Source organism: Salmo salar, chromosome ssa02 (genome assembly GCF_905237065.1).
Source record: "Salmo salar chromosome ssa02, Ssal_v3.1, whole genome shotgun sequence".
Taxonomy (NCBI): Eukaryota; Metazoa; Chordata; class Actinopteri; order Salmoniformes; family Salmonidae; genus Salmo; species Salmo salar.
In genome coordinates, this window is record NC_059443.1 from 76818596 (window position 1) to 76840004 (window position 21409).

The following is a 21409-nucleotide window of genomic DNA, read 5'->3' on the forward strand; positions in this document are numbered from 1 at the left end:
GACAGGAAGATCACGTCAGTGACTCAAAGCAGTCAAGTCGAATATAGCGTAAAACGCCTGGCACAACATAACGCACCACTCCTAGGGATGGCATGGAAGAGCACTAGTAAGCTAGTGACTCAGCTCCCGTAATAGGGTCAGAGGCAGAGAATCCCAGCGGAGAGAGGGGAGCCTGCCAGGCAAGACAGCAAGGGCGGTTTGTCATTCAAGTGCCTTGCCGGTCACCTTCGCATGCCTGGGCTAGACTACACTTAATCATAGGACCTACTGAAGAGATGAGTTTTCAGTAAAAACTTAAAGGTCGAGACCGAGTCTAAGTATCTCACATGGATAAGCAGACCTTTCCATAAAAATGTAGCTCTGTAGGAGAAAGCCCTTTCTCCAGCTGTTTGTTAGAAATTCTAGGGACAATAAGGAGCCCTGCGTCTTGTGACCGTAGCGTACGTGTAGGTATGTACGACAGGACCAAATCAGAGAGATAGGTAGGAGCAAGCCCATGTAATGCTTTGTAGGTTAGCAGTAAAACCTTAGCCTTAGCAGTAAAACCTAAAGCCCTAGTCTTAACAGGAAGCCATTGTAGAGAGGCTAGCACTGGAATAATATGATAACATTTTTTGATTCTAGTCAAGATTCTAGCAGCCATGTTTAGCACTGACTGAAGTTTATTTTGTGCTTTATCAGGGTAGCCAGTGAAGAGCATTGCAGTAGCCTAATCTAGAAGTGACAAAAGCATGGATTAGCTTTCATGCATCATTCTGGGAGTGTGCAAAACTGTCATCAAGGCATAGGGTGGCTACTTTGAAGAATCTCAAATATAAAATACATTTTGATTTGTTGAACACTTTTTTGGTTACTACATGATTCCATATGTGTTATTTCATAGTTTTGATGTCTTCACTATTATTCTACAATGTAAAACATTGTAAAAATAAAGACAAACCCTGGAATGAATAGGTGTGTCCAAACCTTTGACTGGTACTGTAGGTCCACACTTTTCAGAGTTAAATGAACACTTTGATAGATACTTTTGTCCAATTCGTTGCAAGACATTTTCCGTTTGGAGTAAATGGTTTCCGTTGCAAAACATTTTGCAACAGACCAAACATCTTACAACAAATGGAATCCAACTAATGAGTGCAGATCCCGCAGTTCATCCTGATCACAGCAGATGCCATGTTTTCCATCACAGGCCTTGAGTTCTCCTACTCACAGGTCAGCAGCAATTATTGATTGAGTGTTGACTAATAAACTTCCAATTAGGATACTAGAATGGACATGAACCTTCTTACAATGGTATAAAAGTCAGCCATTTTGGTCAGGAGGTTGGTAAACCATTGTTTGCCAGTGCAGTGATAAGATAGTGTAAAATAATGAGTTTGAAGAATTTATATGCACTGCTTGTTTGTCACGCTTACAGTCACGCTTACAAAAATGTATTTGTTGCGGCAATCTTCCTGCAAACTAAATAGTGTGCCAGAAGTTTGGAAATGTTTGCCACTAGTGGTTAATCTGCAGCAAACCTTTGGCAACAATAATATTTATTGCAACTAGTGGCAAATAGTTTACCAGAAGACATTTCTGGAGAACACATGAGTTCCAAGACCAGTAACCATTGACGACCAGTCAGGGGGAGAAGAAAAATCAGTTGGAAAATGGAAACCAAGCTATCTAGCTGTCCGGTGAGTCTATCTAGCTGGCTTCCTACCGAAGTTGTCCGGTGAGTGTCTAACTTCCTAATAAACTTTAAAATAGTGTTAGCTAATTGATGCCTAGATGGGATAGAGTAAAACACATTGTATTGATATCAGTTTCAATCTGTCAGCGCTACTGACTGGCTATCTAGATAGCTAACGTTAACTGGCTAGCGCTTAGCTAGTTAATGTTAGCTATATTTTTGCACAATTAATGTGATATCTAGCTAGCTAACTAATGATTTGCCTAAACACATTTTTGGGTGAATATGTTGCTGTCTTTTAATACCATATGCATGTCAATATGCTAGCGTCACGGTTCAGTAGCATGTTAGCTAGCACAACAGCAGTAGCAACAATGTGAGCACACTTGGCGTCAAAGCAAAACTTTTGCAGATACCCTTCTCCTACCCGTGGTGTTGCAAGAGGCTGCATTGAGAAGAGGATGCATCAACACCCTGGAAATATGTTTTTGGTGCACTCACTCATAACACTTTGTTTGAGTGAGAAATGTAGCCTATTCATTCTTTGTAACAATTAGATAGGTGACATGTCTGGTGAGTATGCAGGCCATGGAAGAACTGGGCCATTTTCAGCTTCCAGGAAATGTTGTACAGATCCTTGTGACATGGGCCCGTGCATTATCATGCTTAAACATGAGGTGATGGCGACGGATGAATGGCATGACAATGGGCCCCGGGATCTCTGTGCATTCAAATAGCCATTGCTAAAATGCAATTCTGTTCGTTGTCCGTAGCTTATGCCTGCCCATACCATAACACCACCATGGGGCACTACGTTGACATCAGCACACCACTCACCCACATGACGCCATACATGCTGTCTGCCATCTATCTGCCCGGTACAGTTGAAACCGGGATTCATCCGTGAAGAGCACACTTCTTCAGCGTGCCAGTGGCCATCGAAGGTGAGCATTTTCCCACTGAAGTCTGTATGACGCCGAATTTCAGTCAGGTCAAGACCCTGGTGAGGACAACGAGCGTATGAGCTTCCCTAAGACCATTCCTAACCCAAAGTTTTATCAGCTGTCCGGGTGGCTGGTCTCAGACGATCCCACAGGTGAAGAAGCCGGATGTGGAGGTCCTGGGCTGGTGTGATTACACATGGTCTGCGGTTTTGAGGGCGGTTTGACGTACTGCCAAATTCCCTAAAACGACGTTGGAAGCGGCTTCTCTGGCAACAGCTCTGATGGACATTCCTGCAGTCAGCATGCCAATTGCACGCTACCCTCAAAACTTGAGACATCCATGCCATTGTTGTGTGACGTAACTGCACATTTTAGAGTGGCCTTTTATTGTCCCCAGCACAAGGTGCACCTTTGTAATGATCATGCTGTTTAATCAGTTTATTGATATGCTACACCTGTCAGGTGGATGGATTATATTGGCAAAAGAGAAATGCTCACTTACAGGGATGTAAACAAATTTGTTCACAAACTTTGAGAGAAATAAGCTCTTTTATTTCAGCTCATGAAATATGGGACCAACACTTTACCTGTTGCGTTAATATTTTCGTTCAGTATACATGAAGTGCCTTGGGTATACAAGTCTTGGGGTATACAAGTCTAGGGTTGATTATTTAGAATTACGAGAGAAAATTTTTGATCCCCCAGAGCTGTGTGATTTGTACTAATGTCCCTGCTTTTCCCTACAAATTATAAACAATATGCTTATGTTCATTACAGGCCCCACCTAACCTGAAGTCAGTGCTGCAGGCCGGCTGGCTGCTGACTGTAGCCTTTGGCAACGTCATTGTGCTGATCGTAGCCAAGGGGGCAGGTCTGAATTAGGTAAGTCCCTGTCCCACCCTGTATCACTGCTGGCTTGCCTCTGAAGCTAAGCAGGATCAGTCCTGGTCTGTCCCTGGATGGGAGACCAGATTCTGCTGGAAGTTGTGTTGGAGGGCCAAGTAAAGGACACTTTTCCATCTGGTTTAACCTGTTAGGGCTAGGGGGCAGTATTGACACGGCCGGATAAAAAACGGACCCGATTTAATCTGGTTACTACTCCTGCCCAGTAACTAGAATATGCATATAATTATTGGCTTTGGATAGAAAACACCCTAAAGTTTCTAAAACTGTTTGAATGGTGTCTGTGAGTATAACAGAACTCATATGGCAGGCAAAAACCTGAGAAGATTCTGAACAGGAACTGGCCTGTCTGACAAGTTGTTGTTCATCTTGGCTCTTTTTATTGAAGACTGAGGATCTTTGCTCTAACGTGACACTTCCTACGGCTCCCATAGGCTCTCAGAGCCCGGGAAAAAGCTGAATGATATCGAGGCAGGCCCAGGCTGAAACACATTATCGCGTTTGGATAGTGGCTGGTCAGAGTACTCTGAGACTCAGGCTCGTGCACGAGATGTTTTTATTTTCTCTCTCTTTGTACGTATACACGCTTTCCCGGTCGGAATATTATCGCTTTTTTACGAGAAAAATGGCATAAAAATTGATTTTAAACAGCGGTTGACATGCTTCGAAGTACGGTAATGGAATATTTAGAATTTTTTTGTCACGAATTGCGCCATGCTAGTCACCCTGATTTACCCTTTCGGATAGTGTCTTGAACGCACGAACAAAACGCCGCTATTTGGATATAACTATGGATTATTTGGGACCAAACCAACATTTGTTATTGAAGTAGAAGTCCTGGGAGTGCATTCTGACGAAGAACAGCAAAGGTAATACAAATTTTCTTATAGTAAATCTGACTTTGGTGAGTGCTAAACTTGCTGGGTGTCTAAATAGCTAGCCCTGTGATGCCAGGCTATCTACTTAGAATATTGCAAAATGTGCTTTCACCGAAAAGCTATTTTAAAATCGGACATATCGAGTGCATAGAGGAGTTCTGTATCTATAATTCTTAAAATAATTGTTATGTTTTTTGTGAACGTTTATCGTGAGTAATTTAGTAAATTCACCGGCAGTGTTCGGTCGGAATGCTAGTCACATGCTAATGTAAAAAGCTGGTTTTTGATATAAATATGAACTTGATTGAACAAAACATGCATGTATTGTATAACATAATGTCCTAGGGTTGTCATCTGATGAAGATCATCAAAGGTTAGTGCTGCATTTAGCTGTGGTTTTGGGTTTATGTGACATTATATGCTAGCTTGAAAAATGGGTGTCTGATTATTTCTGGCTGGGTACTCTGCTGACATAATCTAATGTTTTGCTTTCGTTGTAAAGCCTTTTTGAAATCGGACAGTGTGGTTAGATTAACGAGAGTCTTGTCTTTAAAATGGTGTAAAATAGTCATATGTTTGAAAAATTGAAGTTTTTGCATTTTTGAGGTATTTGAATATCGCGCCACGGGATTACACTGGCTGTTGAGTAGGTGGGACGCTTAGCCCATAGAGGTTAAGGAGATCCCAGGGCAGTGAAGGGGACATTTCCCTCTGGTCTAAGGAGATCCCAGGGCAGTAAAGGGAACATTGCCCTGCATAGGGTGCCGTCTTTTGGATAGGATTTTAAAACGGGTGTCATTGACCTCAGGATGAACCTGTTACTCCAGTAGGTCGTTGGTGGTGATGCAGATGGCTCTGATCTCCATGGAACTAGAAAGGTCAGTCCAGAAGCTGGACAGGTCATCCTCCATGGAGCTAGACATCACCTTCCCCCTCCCCAAACAAATTGCTAAACACGACCCCAGAACTAGAGGCCTGTTGAGGCTTGAATCCCGTTAGCGGGATCGATATCACGACAGCCAGTGAAAGTGCAGGGCGGCAAATTCAAAACAATAAAAATCTCACAATTAAAATTCCTCAAACATACAAGTATTATACACCATTTTAAAGCTTTACTTCTTGTTAATCCAGCAACAGTGTCTGATTTCAAAAAGGCTTTACGGCGAAAGCAAACAATGATTATGTTAGGTCAGCGCCATCACACACAAAAACACAGCCATTTTCCAGCCAAAGAGTCACAAAAAGCAGAAATAGAGGGAAAATGAATCACTAACCTTTGATGATCTTCATCAGATGACACTCATATGACTTCATGTTACACAATACATGTATGTTTTGTTCGATAAAGTTCATATTTATGTCCAAAAATCTCAGTTTACATTGGCGCGTAATGTTCAGTAATCTTTTGCCTCCAAAAACATCCGGTGATTTTGCAGAGAGCCACATCAATTTACAGAAATACTCATCATAAATGTTCATGAAAATACAAGTGTTATACATGGAAATTTAAATAAACTTCTCCTTAATGCAACCGCTGTGTCAGATTTCAAAAAAGCTTTACTGAAAAAGCAATCTGAGTACGGTGCTCAGACACAAAAACATGCCATACAATATATCCGCCATGTTGGAGTCAACAATCGTCAGAAATAGCATTATAAATATTCACTTACCTTTGATGATCTTCATCAGAATGCACTCCCAGGAATCCCAGGTCCACAATAAATGTTTGATAAAGTCCATCCTATGTCCAAATACCTCCTTTTTGTTCGCGCCTTCAGTTCACAAATCCAAATTCAGGACACGCATGTCAGACAAAAACTCAAACATTTCCATTACAGTTCGTAGAAACATGTCAAACGATGTATAGAATCAATCTTTAGGATGTTTTTATCGTAAATCCGCAATAAAGTTTCAACCAGAGAAATCCTTTGTCTTCAGAAATGCAATGGAACTGAGGTACCTCTCACGTGAGCGTGCATGCCTGAGGCTCATGACCCGCTGGCAGTGTTCTGACTCCAGGAGCTCTTATTCATCCCCACTTCACAGGAGAAGCCTCTAACAAGGTTCTAAAGACTGTTGACATCTAGTGGAAGCCTTAGGAAGTGCAACATGACCCCACAGACACTGTAGTTCGAATAGGGAATTAATTGAAGTCCTACAGACCACTTCCTGTTTGGATTTTTTCTCAGGTTTTTGCCTGCCATATGAGTTCTGTTATACTCACAGACATCATTCAAACAGTTTTAGAAACGTCAGAGTTTCTTGGAGAGTTCATCAATGAGCTTGACAAGTTCCTTTCCTGAGGATGGCTCACCCCTCACAATTCTGGGTGACTTTAACCTCCCTACGTCTACCTTTGACTCATTTCTCTCTGCCTCCTTCTTTCCACTCCTCTCCTCTTTTGGCCTCACCCTCTCACCGTCCCCCCCTACTCACAATGCAGGCAATACGCTTGACCTCATTTTTACTAGATGCTGTTCTTCTACCAATCTCACTGCAACTCTCCTCCAAGTCTCCGACCACTACCTTGTATCCTTTTCCCTCTCGCTCTCCTCCAACACTACTCACTCTGCCCCTACTCAGATGGTATTGCGCCATCGCAACCTTCGCTCTCTCTCTCCTGCTACTCTCTCCTCTTCCATCCTATCATCTCTTCCCTCTGCTCAACCCTTCTCCAACCAATCTCCTGATTCTGCCTCCTCAACGCTCCTCTCCTCCCTTTGTGCATCCTTTGACTCTCCATGTCCCCTATCCTTCCGGCCGGCTCGGTCCTCCCCTCCTGCTCCGTGGCTTGACGACTCATTGCGAGCTCACAGAACAGGGCTCCGGGCAGCCGAGCGGAAATGGAGGAAAACTAGCCTCCCTGCGGACCTGGCATCTTTTCACTCCCTCCTCTCCACATTTTCTTCCTCTGTTTCTGCTGCTAAAGCCACTTTCTACCACTCTAAATTCCAAGCATCTGCCTCTAACCCTAGGAAGCTCTTTGCCACCTTCTCCTCCCTCCTGAATCCTCCTCCCCCTCCCCCCTCTCTGCAGACGACTTTGTCAACCATTTTGAAAAGAAGGTTGACGACATCCGATCCTCGTTTGTTAAGTCTCCACCAACATCAAGGCGGTGACCCGATCCTGTAGGTTCATGCTCTACAACATTCGCAGAGTACGACCCTGCCTCACACAGGAAGCGGCGCAGGTCCTAATCCAGGCACTTGTCATCTCCCGTCTGGATTATTGCAACTCGCTGTTGGCTGGGCTCCCTGCCTGTGCCATTAAACCCCTACAACTCATCCAGAACGCCGCAGCCCGTCTGGTGTTCAACCTTCCCAAGTTCTCTCACGTCACCCCGCTCCTCCGCTCTCTCCACTGGCTTCCAGTCGAAGCTCGCATCCGCTACAAGACCATGGTGCTTGCCTACGGAGCTGTGAGGGGAACGGCACCTCCGTACCTTCAGGCTCTGATCAGGCCCTACACCCAAACAAGGGCACTCCATTCATCCACCTCTGGCCTGCTCGCCTCCCTACCTCTGAGGAAGCACAGTTCCCGCTCAGCCCAGACAAAACTGTTCGCTGCTCTGGCACCCCAATGGTGGAACAAGCTCCCTCACGACGCCAGGACAGCGGAGTCAATCACCACCTTCCGGAGACACCTGAAACCCCACCTCTTCAAGGAATACCTGGGATAGGATAAAGTAATCCTTCTAACCCCCCCCTTAAAAGATTTAGATGCACTATTGTAAAGTGGTTGTTCCACTGGATATTATAAGGTGAATGCACCAATTTGTAAGTCGCTCTGGATAAGAGCGTCTGCTAAATGACTTAAATGTAAATGTAAATGTAAGTGAAACGACAACGCTGGTCCTGCTCACATTGCCCGACCCTATGCTTTGACCTCTTTCTTCCCTCTCTCTCCAGATGAAATCTTGCGACTTGTGACGGCCGGCCGCCCAATAACCTTCCCGCTTGACCCTATCCCCTCTTCTCTTCTCCAGACCATTTCCGGAGACCTTCTCCCTTACCTCACCTCACTCATCAACTCATCCTTGACCGCTGGCTACGTCCCTTCCGTCTTCAAGAGAGTGAGAGTTGCACTCCTTCTCAAAAAACCTACACTCGATCCCTCCGATGTCAACAACTACAGACCAGTATCCCTTCTTTCTTTCCTCTCCAAAACTCTTGAGCGTGCCGTCCTTGGCCAGCTCTCTTGCTATCTCTCTCAGAATGACCTTCTTGATCCAAATCAGTCATGTTTCAAGACTGGTCATTCAACTGAGACTGCTCTTCTCTGTGTCACGGAGGCTCTCCGCACTGCTAAAGCTAACTCTCTCTCCTCTGCTCTCATCCTTCTAGACAATCTGCTGCCTTTGATACTGTGAACCATCAGATCCTCCTCTCCACCCTCTCCGAGTTGGGCATTTCCGGCGCGGCTCACTCTTGGATTGAGTCCTACCTGACAGGTCACTCCTACCAGGTGGTATGGCGAGAATCCGTCTCCGCACCACGTGCTCTCACCACTGGTGTCCCCCAGGGCTCAGTTCTAGGCCCTCTCCTATTCTCGCTATACACCAAGTCACTTGGCTCTGTCATATCCTCACATGGTCTCTCCTATAATTGCTACGCAGACGACACACAATTAATCTTCTCCTTTCCCCCTTCTTATAACCAGGTGGCGAATCGCATCTCTGCATGTCTGGCAGACATATCAGTGTGGATGACGGATCACCACCTCAAGCTGAACCTCGGCAAGATGGAGCTGCTCTTCCTCCCGGGGAAGGACCGCCCGTTCCATGATCTCACCATCACGGTTGACAACTCCATTGTGTCCTCCTCCCAGAGTGTTAAGAGCCTTGGCGTGACCCTGGACAACACTCTGTCGTTCTCCGCTAATATCAAGGCGGTGACCCGATCCTGTAGGTTCATGCTCTACAACATTCGCAGAGTACGACCCTGCCTCACATAGGAAGCGGCGCAGGTCCTAATCCAGGCACTTGTCATCTCCCGTCTGGATTACTGCAACTCGCTGTTGGCGGGGCTCCCTGCCTGTGCCATCAAACCCCTACAACTCATCCAGAACGCCGCAGCCCGTCTGGTGTTCAACCTTCCCAAGTTCTCTCACGTCACTCCGCTCCTCCGCACACTCCACTGGCTTCCAGTTGAAGCTCGCATCTGCTACAAGACAATGGTGCTTGCCTACGGAGCTGTGAGGGGAACGGCACCTCCGTACCTTCAGGCTCTGATCAGTCCCTACACCCAAAGAAGGGCACTGCGTTCATCCACCTCTGGCCTGCTCGCCTCCCTACCTCTGCGGAAGCACAGTTCCCGCTCAGCCCAGTCAAAACTGTTCGCTGCTCTGGCACCCCAATGGTGGAACAAGCTCCCTCACGACGCCAGGCCAGCGGAGTCAATCACCACCTTCCGGAGACACCTGAAACCCCACCTCTTTAAGGAATACCTGGGATAGGATTAAGTAATCCTTTTAACCCCCCCCACCCTCCCCCCCCCCAAAAAGATATAGATGTACTATTGTAAAGTGGTTGTTCCACTGGATATCATAAGGTGAATGCACCAATTTGTAAGTCGCTCTGGATAAGAGTGTCTGCTAAATGACGTAAATGTAAATGTAATGAGTGTTTTCTATCCAAATGTACTAATAATATGCATATCTTAGTTTCTGGGAGTGAGTAGCAGGCAGTTTACTCTGGGCACGTCAGTCATCCAAACTACTCAATACTGCCACCATCCGTAAGAAGTTAAAAGGAACTGGAACTTATCTTCAGCACCATTGGGACTGGGGACTTCTCTATCTCGTTACTGCTGTGCGCTGCTTCTCTACGCTGTTCGCCTGCTGACACGGAGTCATGCCCGACGCAACTGCGAGAGGCTTCACCCAACGCTAAAACCCATCAGGCCCGGCGCAACGCGAGACCACCAAGCAACCAGCCACAGACAACCATGCCAGGCTACCAAGAGCTCAACTCATACAACGCACTCTACAGCACTATTAAAGAAAAATGTTCGTTTTTTTTCCCAGCATGTGAGTGCGACTCCAATTGTTGGCAAGTACATGCTCTAATTGTAAGTTCTGTGTCCCCCGAGGCTACAGACACAGGGGACACATCCGACGAGGTTACAGACACAGGGGACACATCCGACGAGGCTACAGACACAGGGGACACATCCGACGAGGCTACAGACACAGGGGACACATCCGACGAGGCTACAGACACAGGGGACACATCCGACGAGGCTACAGACAAAGGGGACACATCCGACGAGGCTACAGACACGGGACACATCCGACGAGGCTACAGACACAGGACACATCCGACGAGGCTACAGACACAGGGGACACATCCGACGAGGCTACAGACACAGGGGACACATCCGACGAGGCTACAGACACAGGGGAGACATCCGACGAGGCTACAGACACAGGGGAGACATCCGACGAGGCTACAGACACAGGGGAGACATCCGACGAGGCTACAGACACAGGGGAGACATCCGACGAGGCTACAGACACAGGGGACTCATCCGACGAGGCTACAGACACAGGGGACTCATCCGACGAGGCTACAGACACAGGGGACTCATCCGACGAGGCTACAGACACAGGGGACTCATCCGACGAGGCTACAGACATAGGGGACTCATCCGACGAGGCTACAGACACAGGGGACTCATCCGACGAGGCTACAGACACAGGGGACTCATCCGACGAGGCTACAGACACAGGGGACTCATCCGACGAGGCTACAGACACAGGGGAGTCATCCGACGAGGCTACAGACACAGGGGAGTCATCCGACGAGGCTACAGACACAGGGGACTCATCCGATGAGGCTACAGACACAGGGGACTCATCCGATGAGGCTACAGACACAGGGGACTCATCCGACGATGCTGAGAGGCCTCGTATTCATGGATGCCAAGGGATGTATTCATATAACTTTCGTATCTCTATATTTCATAATTTTCTTTCAAGTCATAAGAGGCTGAATGTATCTCACCAGAGAAAGTACCTGAGTGAGCACCCCCCGTCCCTATGTGTAGACCATCTATCTGATTCTCTCTGGTCAAAAATTGTATGATTATTATGCCTGTAGCATTGAATGCAAGGGAAGCCAGCAAGGATTTGGCCTCCCTTGATAAAACATTATACAATAATAGCCAATCAGCGTCGAATTAAACTGAGTGAGCTCAACTGTGAATGGTCCTGGCGCACCAAAACAAAGTGTCAAGGGAGGCCAGTTTGGATTTGGCTTCACACCAATCACATTACATCAAGGCAAATGTCATTGACAGAAAAAAAATGGAATTACTACATCTCATTACGCCTGGCGAAAACCAAACACTACATTCCACTGTAAGAAGCTTATACCAACGGTCAAGCATGGTGGTAGTAGTGTGATGGTTTGGAGATGCTTTGCTGCCTCAGGATCTGGACGACTTGCCTTAATAGAGGAAACATGAATTCTTCTCTGTATCAGAGAATTCTACAGGAGAATCCGTTTGTGAGCTGAAGCTCAGCTGGATCATGCAGCAAGACAATGATCCAAAACACACAATCAAGTCTACATGAAAATGGTTAAAAAGCAACAAATTTGAAGTTTTGGAATGACCTAGTCAAAGTCCAGACATAATCCAAATTGAGATGTTGTGGCAGGACTTGAAACAAGCAGTTCATGCTTGAAAACCCACAAATGTCGTTCAGTTAAAGCAGTTCTGCATGCAAGAGTGGGCCAAAATTCCTCCACAGCGATGTGAGAGTCCGATCAACAACTACAGGAAGCATTTGGTTGTAGTCATTGCAGCTAAAGGTGGCACACCCAGTTATTGCGTGTAAAGGGGGCAATTACTTTTTCACACAGGGGAATTGGGTGTTGCATAACTTTGTTAATTAAATAAATAAAATAAGTATATTTTTTGTGTTATTTGTAAACTCAGGTTCCCTTTATCTAAGATTAGGTTTTGGTTGAATATCGAATAACATTCAATATTAAAAATAAAAGAAAGTCAGAATGGGGGCATATACTTTTTTAAAGCACTGTAAATCCTCCTCCACCTCCTCTTTGACTTCGGTCTCCTCCTCCTGCTCTTCTTCTTTCACTCCTCTACCTCTTCTTTAACTTCTGTCTCTATGTTCCTTTTCAATCTCTTCCTCTTTGTCTTCTCTCTCTCCTCCTCCTCTCCTCCACCACCACCTTCTCTTCTTCTACTTTAAGTTCTCTCTCTTCCTCTTTAACAATCACATTGACTTCCAATGGTTCACTGCAGTCCTCCAGCTTCTCTGGACCCCGCTGTGAACTTCTCTAGGCTGGAAGACTATAGCCAAAACCGGGGGACTCGGGTTCAGACATGGTAGGTTAGCAGGTGTATCTGTAGGTGGTTTAGTCAAAAGAGGCAGATACAGTGGAGAGTTTGGTTCACGTTGTTAGCTCCAGCTACATTCAGTTTTGGAAACAGAAGGACATTATCTTTCACATCGGCAAGAAAATATTTAAATGTTTACACTAAAAAGGTTAAATTACTACACGCCTTTATAAAGGTTAGGCTTAGGGTTCCTAAAGTGGAAATATTTCCATGTTCCAGCACTTGTTTACGGAAGACAGAGGCTACCACTTGTACCTAACTAGCATGCTCCAAACACCTGTGTGTAACGGAAGGAAGGACGGCAGAAAGTGTTTTAAGTGAAAAATACTCTCTGCTACAACTGTGATAAAGCCGGTTACAGCGTACAGTAAGTGTATATTTTACAACTCTGAAATTATTTTGATGTGATATGAAAGTAGAGGGAATTATGTTTCTAGAACCATATCGTAATTGAGAATCGATTCACGTTTAGATGGAATAAACCTTGTTGATATCAATAGCAAATTCAGTGAGGTTCATTTTAGGGACGTCCATGATAGCAATGACAAGTTGACAGTGGATTTACAGAGGTCTAAATGGAAACGTAGAATCAAACTAACTGAGCCATTTTTTGACCAATCCCTAAACTTTTCTCAAACTAAGTTAAGACGTGTACCATGGATATACATTCCATATTTGGTGTCATTTGGTTCTATGGTTCATGAGAAGATTTGTGAAGTATTTTTAGCATTTAGTGTGGCCATATTTGAATGCATAAATGTTGTTTTCTCAAACTCTTTAGGGACTGTTGTGATTAGTCCAAAGACCACATTTGGAGTGAACTTTTAGTCCATGAGAATAATATTTTTTATTATTATTTTAATTATTAGCATTACATAGTCAAAGTGAATTGTTAATGGTTTCCTTAATTGCTTAAGGTATCAATGCCAAACTTTAACAATGTTCATCATAGTGGCTTTGATGACCCTAAAAATGTTCATCATAGTGGCTTTGATGACCCTAAAAATGTTCATCATAATGGCTACAAGAGGAATGCTTTTCCAAGAATCTTGGAGTTCCCACATATGCTGTGTATAATGTATTTCTTTAAAACAGGTTTTTCATATGCTGAGCCCTTGTTGCCTGCTCTTCCTTCACACAGTAAGGTCAAACGTTTGGACAAAATCGTGAAGACATAATATATGAAATAACATATGGAATCATGAAGTAACCCAAAACATGTTAACTAAATCCAAATATATTGTATATTTTAGATTCTGTAAAGTAGCCACCCTTTACCTTAATGACAGCTTGCGCACTCTTAGCATTCTCTCAACCAGCTGGTATTTTTAGGGTCATCAATGGCTTTAATGACCCTAAAAAGTTTCAAGTTCCCATTATGGCCATTGTGGAGTGGATTTAGAAAGGATTTACAAAGGATTTAAATCGACAAGTAAAATCTGATTTATCAATATCTCAGTCATCTCTTAACCAATCCCTTAGCTTTTCTCAAACTAAGTTAATGGTTTGGGTGTTATTTGGACTTATGGTTCATGAGAAGTTTTTCAAAATGTTTTCAGAAATGTCCAAGATAGAGGAAAATCTATCCTGACAATCCTTGTGGGTCCTTGAGGTAAATGTGTTCAGCATGAGGAAAGAAACATTCATACAAAGTTTCAAGTCTCTTGGTCAAATGGAGAGAAGAATATGGAGGGTTTCAAAGTTCTTGAAATTTTCCAGATTGACTGACCTTTGACTAGCTCATGAAGCTGGTTAAGGGAAAGCCAAGAGTGTGCAAAGCTGTCATCAAGGCAAAGGGTGGCTACTCTGAAGAATCTCAAATAGAAAATATATTCTGATCTGTTGATATTTTTTTATTTAACTTGGCAAGTCAGTTAAGAACAAATTCTTTTAAAAAAACCTACCCCGGCCAAACCTGGACGACGCTGGGCCAATTGTGCTCCGCCCTATGGTACTCCCAATCACGGCCGGATGTGATTCAGCCTGGATTCGAACCAGGGACTGTAGTGACGCCTCTTGCACTGCGATGCAGTGCCTTAGACCGCTGCACCACTCGGGAGCCCCTCAGTTCAACACTTTTTTGGTTACTACATGATTCCATGTGTTATTTCATAGTTTTGATGTTGCCGATTGCCATATGCAGCAGCTACATTGCCATTCATTGAAATGCATTCAAATTGCATGCACGTGCACACGTTACTTACTCAAGTCACTAGGTAAGATCAAGCAGATCCCTTTTGTCCAAGTCATCCTTGGTCAGCACCTTTCAAAGTGTGTTGCATTATGGTTATAAAATGTGTCAGACTTGCGACTGATTACATGTCGACTGCATAACTTTTACAAAAATCATGTGATTGAAACAAAATCTTGAAAAATGAAGCCCAAATACCACTGTACAGTGCATTCAGAAAGTATTCAGATCCCTTGACTTTTTCCACATTTTGTTACAGCCTTATTCTAAAATGAATTAAACGTTTTATTTTCCTCATCAATCTACACACAATACCCCATAATGTCAAGGTGACCCATGAGCATTATTTTAATATACAATACTCAAACTCCAAAACATGACTTAGAATCCTCTAATTTCACCACTAACATTTTTATTTCATAATATAGCTACAGTGTTTATAACATGACACCCAAGTTAAAAGGTTGTCACCCATTCTTCCTTCACAAATATCTACCTATTATACCCATGATTACCATCATTTATTAACAGACATCCAGTGTTTATTACATGATACTCAAGGTTTATAAGATGTTACCCAGGGTTGAAGTGGTAAAACAATAGGTTAGGTAAATGCTGAGCAGTGATTCAGATGACCAGAGACAAGTTGTGTGGACGTTAATGCCATAACCCCTGTCCTATTTGGGGGGCAAGTCCTATTCCCATAATAAAATGCAGCAGAACTCACTTTAACAGGTATGTCGTCAGATTTGATGAGTGACCGAAACCTTTCCCATACTCAGAGCAGTGATTAGGCTTCTCTCTTGTGTGCGTAAGCTGGTGTCTATTTAGGGTTTGTAAAAGGGAAAAACTCATCCCACAAACAGAGCAGTGGTAAGGCTTCTCTCCGGTGTGAGTTTGCTGGTGTACCTTCAGGGCTGCTACTCGACTGAAACCATTCCCACACTGAGAGCAGTGGAAAAGCTTATTTCCTGTGTGAGTAAACTGGTGTCTCGTTAGGTCTCCTGCCCGACTAAAACCCTTCCCACACTGAGAGCAGTGGTGATGCTTCTCTCCTGTATGAATTAGCTGGTGTGTCTTCAGAGTTGATGAATGACTGAAACTCTTCCCACACTGAGAGCAGAGGAAAGGCTTCTTTCCTGTGTGAGTTATTTGGTGTCGATTTAAGTTCTGTGAAAGAGAAAAACTCTTCCCACAAACAGAGCAATGGAAAGGTTGCTCCCCCGTGTGAGTTCGCTGGTGTATTTTTAGTTTGCTTGGGGTCTGAAAACTCTTTCCACATTGCCCACATGGGTGCGTCTTTCTTTTTTTTGTCGGTTTTGATTTGAGGTGAGTTGGACAAATAAAACTGCCTCTGCAATCTGAGCAGGAGCGGGGCCTACAAGTGTGCTTTCTCAACTCCTGTGGCTCATAGAAACTAGTGAAGCAGTCCATGCAGTGATGATGTTTCGGTCTTGAGGTCCTCTGTCTGTGTTGTTTATGGTTTCCTGATGCTGTGGAACTGGGCTCACTGTCTGAACCTGGGTTGGAGCTCTCTCCTGTGGGAATATGAACAGATATGGGGTTAAGGCCTTTTTCTCACCAAGTCCATTTTTTGTCCAAATAATTCAGACCAAAAAGAAAAATACGAGCATGTCATGTTTATGATGCCTTTCACACCAATTGCAAAATATCAATAATTTATTCGGACCCATGAGCACCAGGTCATTCCCATGTAAACGGATCCATGAGCACCAGGTCATTTCCATGTAAAAGGACCCATGAGCACCAGGTCATTCCCATGTAAAAGGACCCATGAGCACCAGGTCATTCCCATGTAAAAGGACCCATGAGCACCAGGTCATTCCCATGTAAAAGGACCCATGAGCACCAGGTCATTCCCATGTAAACGGACCCATGAGCACCAGGTCATTCCCATGTAAACGGATCCATGAGCACCAGGTCATTCCCATGTAAACGGACCCATGAGCACCAGGTCATTTCCATGTAAACGGATCCATGAGCACCAGGTCATTCCCATGTAAACGGATCCATGAGCACCAGGTCATTCCCATGTAAACGGACCCATGAGCACCAGGTCATTTCCATGTAAAAGGACCCATGAACACCAACATGTGAAGTTCATAGGAGCATGTGAAATTAGATGTCAAATGAAAAGTGGTCTATATTTAAGAAATTAAGGCATATATACATTTTTAAACATTTTCCATCCTAAAAATGTGAAATAAGCAAAGACTTTGATTTCTGTTCAAACAGATGGTAAAGAGGTCTTAGAAAACATTTACTAGAAAAAGTCTTACAGCATCAGAAACACATCAGAACACAATAATGAAGTAAAGACGCCAACTAATATTAGCACTTCTATTTAGATTAGGATCAACTTCCCGGCCTTCCATAAGTTTAAGAAACATTGCCTTGTGTCTTGTAATTCTGTTACCAGAAACCCACATATCTTGAAGACATTGTCAAATTTCTCTCCCTCATGAGGATAATGAAAGTTCACAGAAATAACAAGTAAAGGTAGAACTATCAATTAAATTTGTGTTTTAATGATTCAAAGAAAATTGATATCAGTAAAGTGTTTAGAACTCGAAATTACCAAAATCAGTAACAGAATTTAGGAAAAATCGGTAACGTAATTGTAAATTGGCTACAATTTGGATGGATAATCATAGTAGTCACAAAACACAATTGGGTTCACACAGCACAGTAGAGTATAGTTCAGTACAATAGAGTTAAGTACAGTAGACGTTTATGATTCGTTCAGATTTGGTCCAGACCGGACCAACCAAATTTGGTTGTTTGGAGGCAGAGCTCATTAAAATAATAGCTAGCCAGTGTAGAATAATGCCCAAAGTAGGATATTGCATATTTATACCTTTGTGTACGTATTTAGGGTACATCACCATGAAGAGAATGACATTCATATCCAAATGATCTCCATCATTTCTGTGTAGTACAGATCACAAATCCATGATGAAATTCCGTTACCACAATTCCATTACCGGGTGTAAATCCCCTTCAATAACCATAATAGATTTTTTTCAAAGTCAATGTGTCATGTCATAGCTGAGACTAGTGAAGCAGTCCATGCAGTGATGATGTTTCGGTGATTTCTACAGATATTGTTGAATCTAAATTCAGAGCAGATATTTAAGAGTTTTGGGAAAATGTGGACGCAAACTTTTTCCAAACTTTGCATCTGCACAGTTCTTCCAATAAATGCATCTTTGTAAAAATATTCAGAGGAAATTGTTAAAAGTAGTCCTTGTGCATAGAGTTGTATGGTTTGTTAACTCTTGAAAATCAATGGTTTTTGTTTGGCATATATTTTAAGTGAAAAGTCTCAGGACAATTTTGTTATGGTGGAATTGCCCCACTACAATATTATTTCTCTCATTACACAGTCCTTCCTCTCTGCAGCAGCGTTTGTGACGTTGAACAAATATTTAATTAAAGTGTGGGGAAAAACGCATCAGAATTGTAAATGGTTTTAAGGTTTGGGGTCAATTCCGTTTTAATTCAGAAAGTAAACCAAATTCTAATTCCAATTCCAACATCTCCTCATGGAAAAGCATTGAAGAGAATTGGAATTTCAGTGCGATTCCTGAATTGACCCCAACTCTGATGGTTTTGTGTGTCAAAATCAGAATCCATATTTTTCCAGAATATGTAACGCAGTTGGTGTGAAAAGGCCTTTAGAATCAGAAACAGAGCATTGAAGGGGGCTTTAAAATACTTGTGGATACAAGTAGAAGCACAATAATAGGTTTTAGAATCCCGTGGCCACCAACCTCTCTCCGTACTCCACACCTGAACTTACCTGGGTCAGTGATACTATCTACTTCCTCCTCTTCCTCTAGATCTGGAGCAGACACTTCCCTGTTCTCCACCTCTTCTTCTTTGACTGCTCTTTCCTCCACCTCTTCTTCTTTGACTGCTCTTTCCTCCACCTCTTCTTCTTTGACTGCTCTTTCCTCCACCTCTTCTTCTTTGACTGCTCTTTCCTCCACTTCTTCTTTGACTGCTCTCTCCTCCACCTCTTCTTGGATTTCTGTCTCCTCTTCTTCCTCTTTGACAATCACATTGAGTTCCAGTGTTTGACTGCAGTCTTCCAGCTTCACTGACACCATCTCTGGACCCTGCTGTGAACTTCTCTGGGCTGGAAGGCCACAGCCAGAACCTGGGGACTCCATGGACTTGGGTTCAGCCATGGCAGGTTAGTAGGTAGGTGGATCTGTAGGTGGTTTAGTCATAAGAGGTAGATACAGTGGAGGGTGAGTTGCACATAGCTAGCTGAAACTACACTGAACAAAAATATAAAACGCAACAATTTCAATGTCAGGCCTAGCCAATCAGAATGAGTTTTCCCCACAAAAGGGCTTTATTACAGATAGAAATATAGCTCAGCACCCCCCTTCTCCCTCCTCAGTATTTCGTTTTATATTTTTGTTCATTCAAAAGTGTTGTAAACGATCATGGCACTCCTACAGGACTGCTACTTGTAGAGCCCTATTAAAAATAAATAAAATTTTAAAAAAAAAATAATAATAAAAATAGGTTTAAATTTGGTTCCAGGTTTTGTTTTTCCAAAATTCCATTTTGTTTTTCCAGGTTTCCGTTTTTCACTCTCTAAATCAGTTTTTAACCCTTTACACTTGTGGGAATTGGCCTATATTGATAGGGCTAAACTGAAATGTTTCTTACATAAAAAAATATTAACAGCATATTAAATGCATATGCATGGTAGCAACTGAAAGGGAACACTTTGGAGATTATGGTAAAATGATTAGACTTAAATGATTAGACTTAAATTGAGGACACAACAGTTGACCTGACAAGACTATATCCAAACATTACACTGTTGATTGTATGTGCATTTTACATTTATTTTGACACATTTGTTGATAACAAAATCTGAAAATACTCTGGATACATTCAGTAACATGATAAGAATATTCCTGTAATATGTAGGTGCAACATAAGACCAAAAAAATAATAAGGGTTTGAGTGAAAGGACTAACTGGAGTCTCCAAGTGGACACATACCTCTCCAAAGTGTTCACAGTTCTTAAGTAACTTCAATTAACTTTAATGTCATGTGTCCAGCCTACTAGTAAGAAAACAAGCTAGGTAGCTAACGCTAACAGTAGATAGCTACGTTATTGGCCCTCGGTACCCGTTATTACACCATTTGCTCTATCACCGACGATTGTCAATGGAAGTCATGCTTTAGGCACGCTCATAATTAGTTCAACATATCACAAACTCACCTTCGAACGTTGTGGCTAAAAGTCTTTATCGACAGTTGTTTGACTGAGTAAGAACACGTTAAGGTTAAAAAACAAGGATGTACTCTTCCGGATGCGTTCCTCTTCTTTAAGGGCGGAATATATGAAACAATTGTGTATTTCCGCCACCTGCAGGATGGGGTGAAAACGGAACTTCTTGTTAGTTTGGCAAATGTAACACCTGCGCAGTGAAAGCAACATAATCCACCTTCTTTAAGATCAGTGTTTCAAGATCTCTCAACAGGTGAATTACATTTTCAGCTGGCTACGGTGTAATCCACTGCCAATTCCTCCTCATTTCCACTATCTCCTTCAACAACGTGCACTGACTCCACATAGGAGACCTACTGGAAAGCCACTGCAACCTTCTTCACCCTCACAGGGCACTCCGGGCAGTTGGGAACATGATTCCCAGCACAAATGCGGCACCGTACACTCTCTGACTCTTAAGCAACATTTATTTTGTGCCGAAAGGAAAGTAGTGGGTGCGAGTCCATCTCGCAAAAGAGACTTCAACCTAAAGGGGGCGTTGCGATTCCACTCTTGTAGACGGTCCACATTCAAATGAATGACATCCGGAGCAATGTAACAGAGTGCTTATGTTTAATGTGAATGAGGCCAGATATCTATATATAATAACAAGATGCTCATGTCTCCGCCATAACAACGCGAGTCGTTATCCAAAAGGCGGGAAAGCTTAGGTCCAAAATGAACCCATATAAACACATTTTGGACAGATTTTGGCGAGAGTGAAACCTCTCGCTTTGCCTCTTCCTCTCTGAGAAGGCTTTACAGTCCTTACCAGTAATGATGCCTTGCGTCAGCCAATGTATTACTGTGTTTAGAAGGTCTATTACTGTGTTTAGAAGGTTTATTACTGTGTTTAGAAGGTCTATTACTGTGTTTAGAAGGTCTATTACTGTGTTTAGAAGGTGTATTACTGTGTTTAGAAGGTCTATTACTGTGTTTAGAAAGTCTATTACTATGTTTAGAAGGTCTATTACTGTGTTTAGAAGGTGTATTACCATAATTTTCCCACTTGAGGACTGGAGGGGAACACTAATTGTTATGGAAGTGTATATCTGCCGAAAATCTATTGGATCATGCAAATTGTCTAATGATAAATCAATATCACATTTGTCATTTCTTTCCCCATTTATGT

General features: G+C 43.2%; 1 protein-coding gene across 1 annotated transcript; it reads right to left on the reverse strand.

Moving 5' to 3' along the window:
• Positions 1-16464: 16464 nt before the first annotated feature.
• LOC106593448 (gelsolin-related protein of 125 kDa) lies at positions 16465-20355 on the reverse strand. Its single transcript, XM_045713286.1, has 3 exons — positions 20230-20355; positions 18771-19194; positions 16465-16495 (listed from the first exon to the last, which is right to left on the reverse strand). Exons 2-3 carry the CDS (start codon positions 19169-19171, stop codon positions 16465-16467), a joined length of 432 nt encoding a protein of 143 aa, XP_045569242.1. The 5' UTR covers positions 19172-19194; positions 20230-20355.
• Positions 20356-21409: the final 1054 nt, after the last annotated feature.

What these genes read in the sequence shown, in the direction of transcription:
- LOC106593448 (XM_045713286.1), bottom strand. Translation starts at nt 19,171, where the DNA reads ATGGCTGAACCCAAGTCCATGGAGTCCCCAGGTTCTGGCTGTGGCCTT. An exon ending in ACTGACCCAGGTAAGTTCAG is followed by an intron (nt 16,496 to 18,770) that starts GTGTGGAGTACG and finishes ATATTCCCACAG; the next exon opens with GAGAGAGCTCCAACCCAGGT.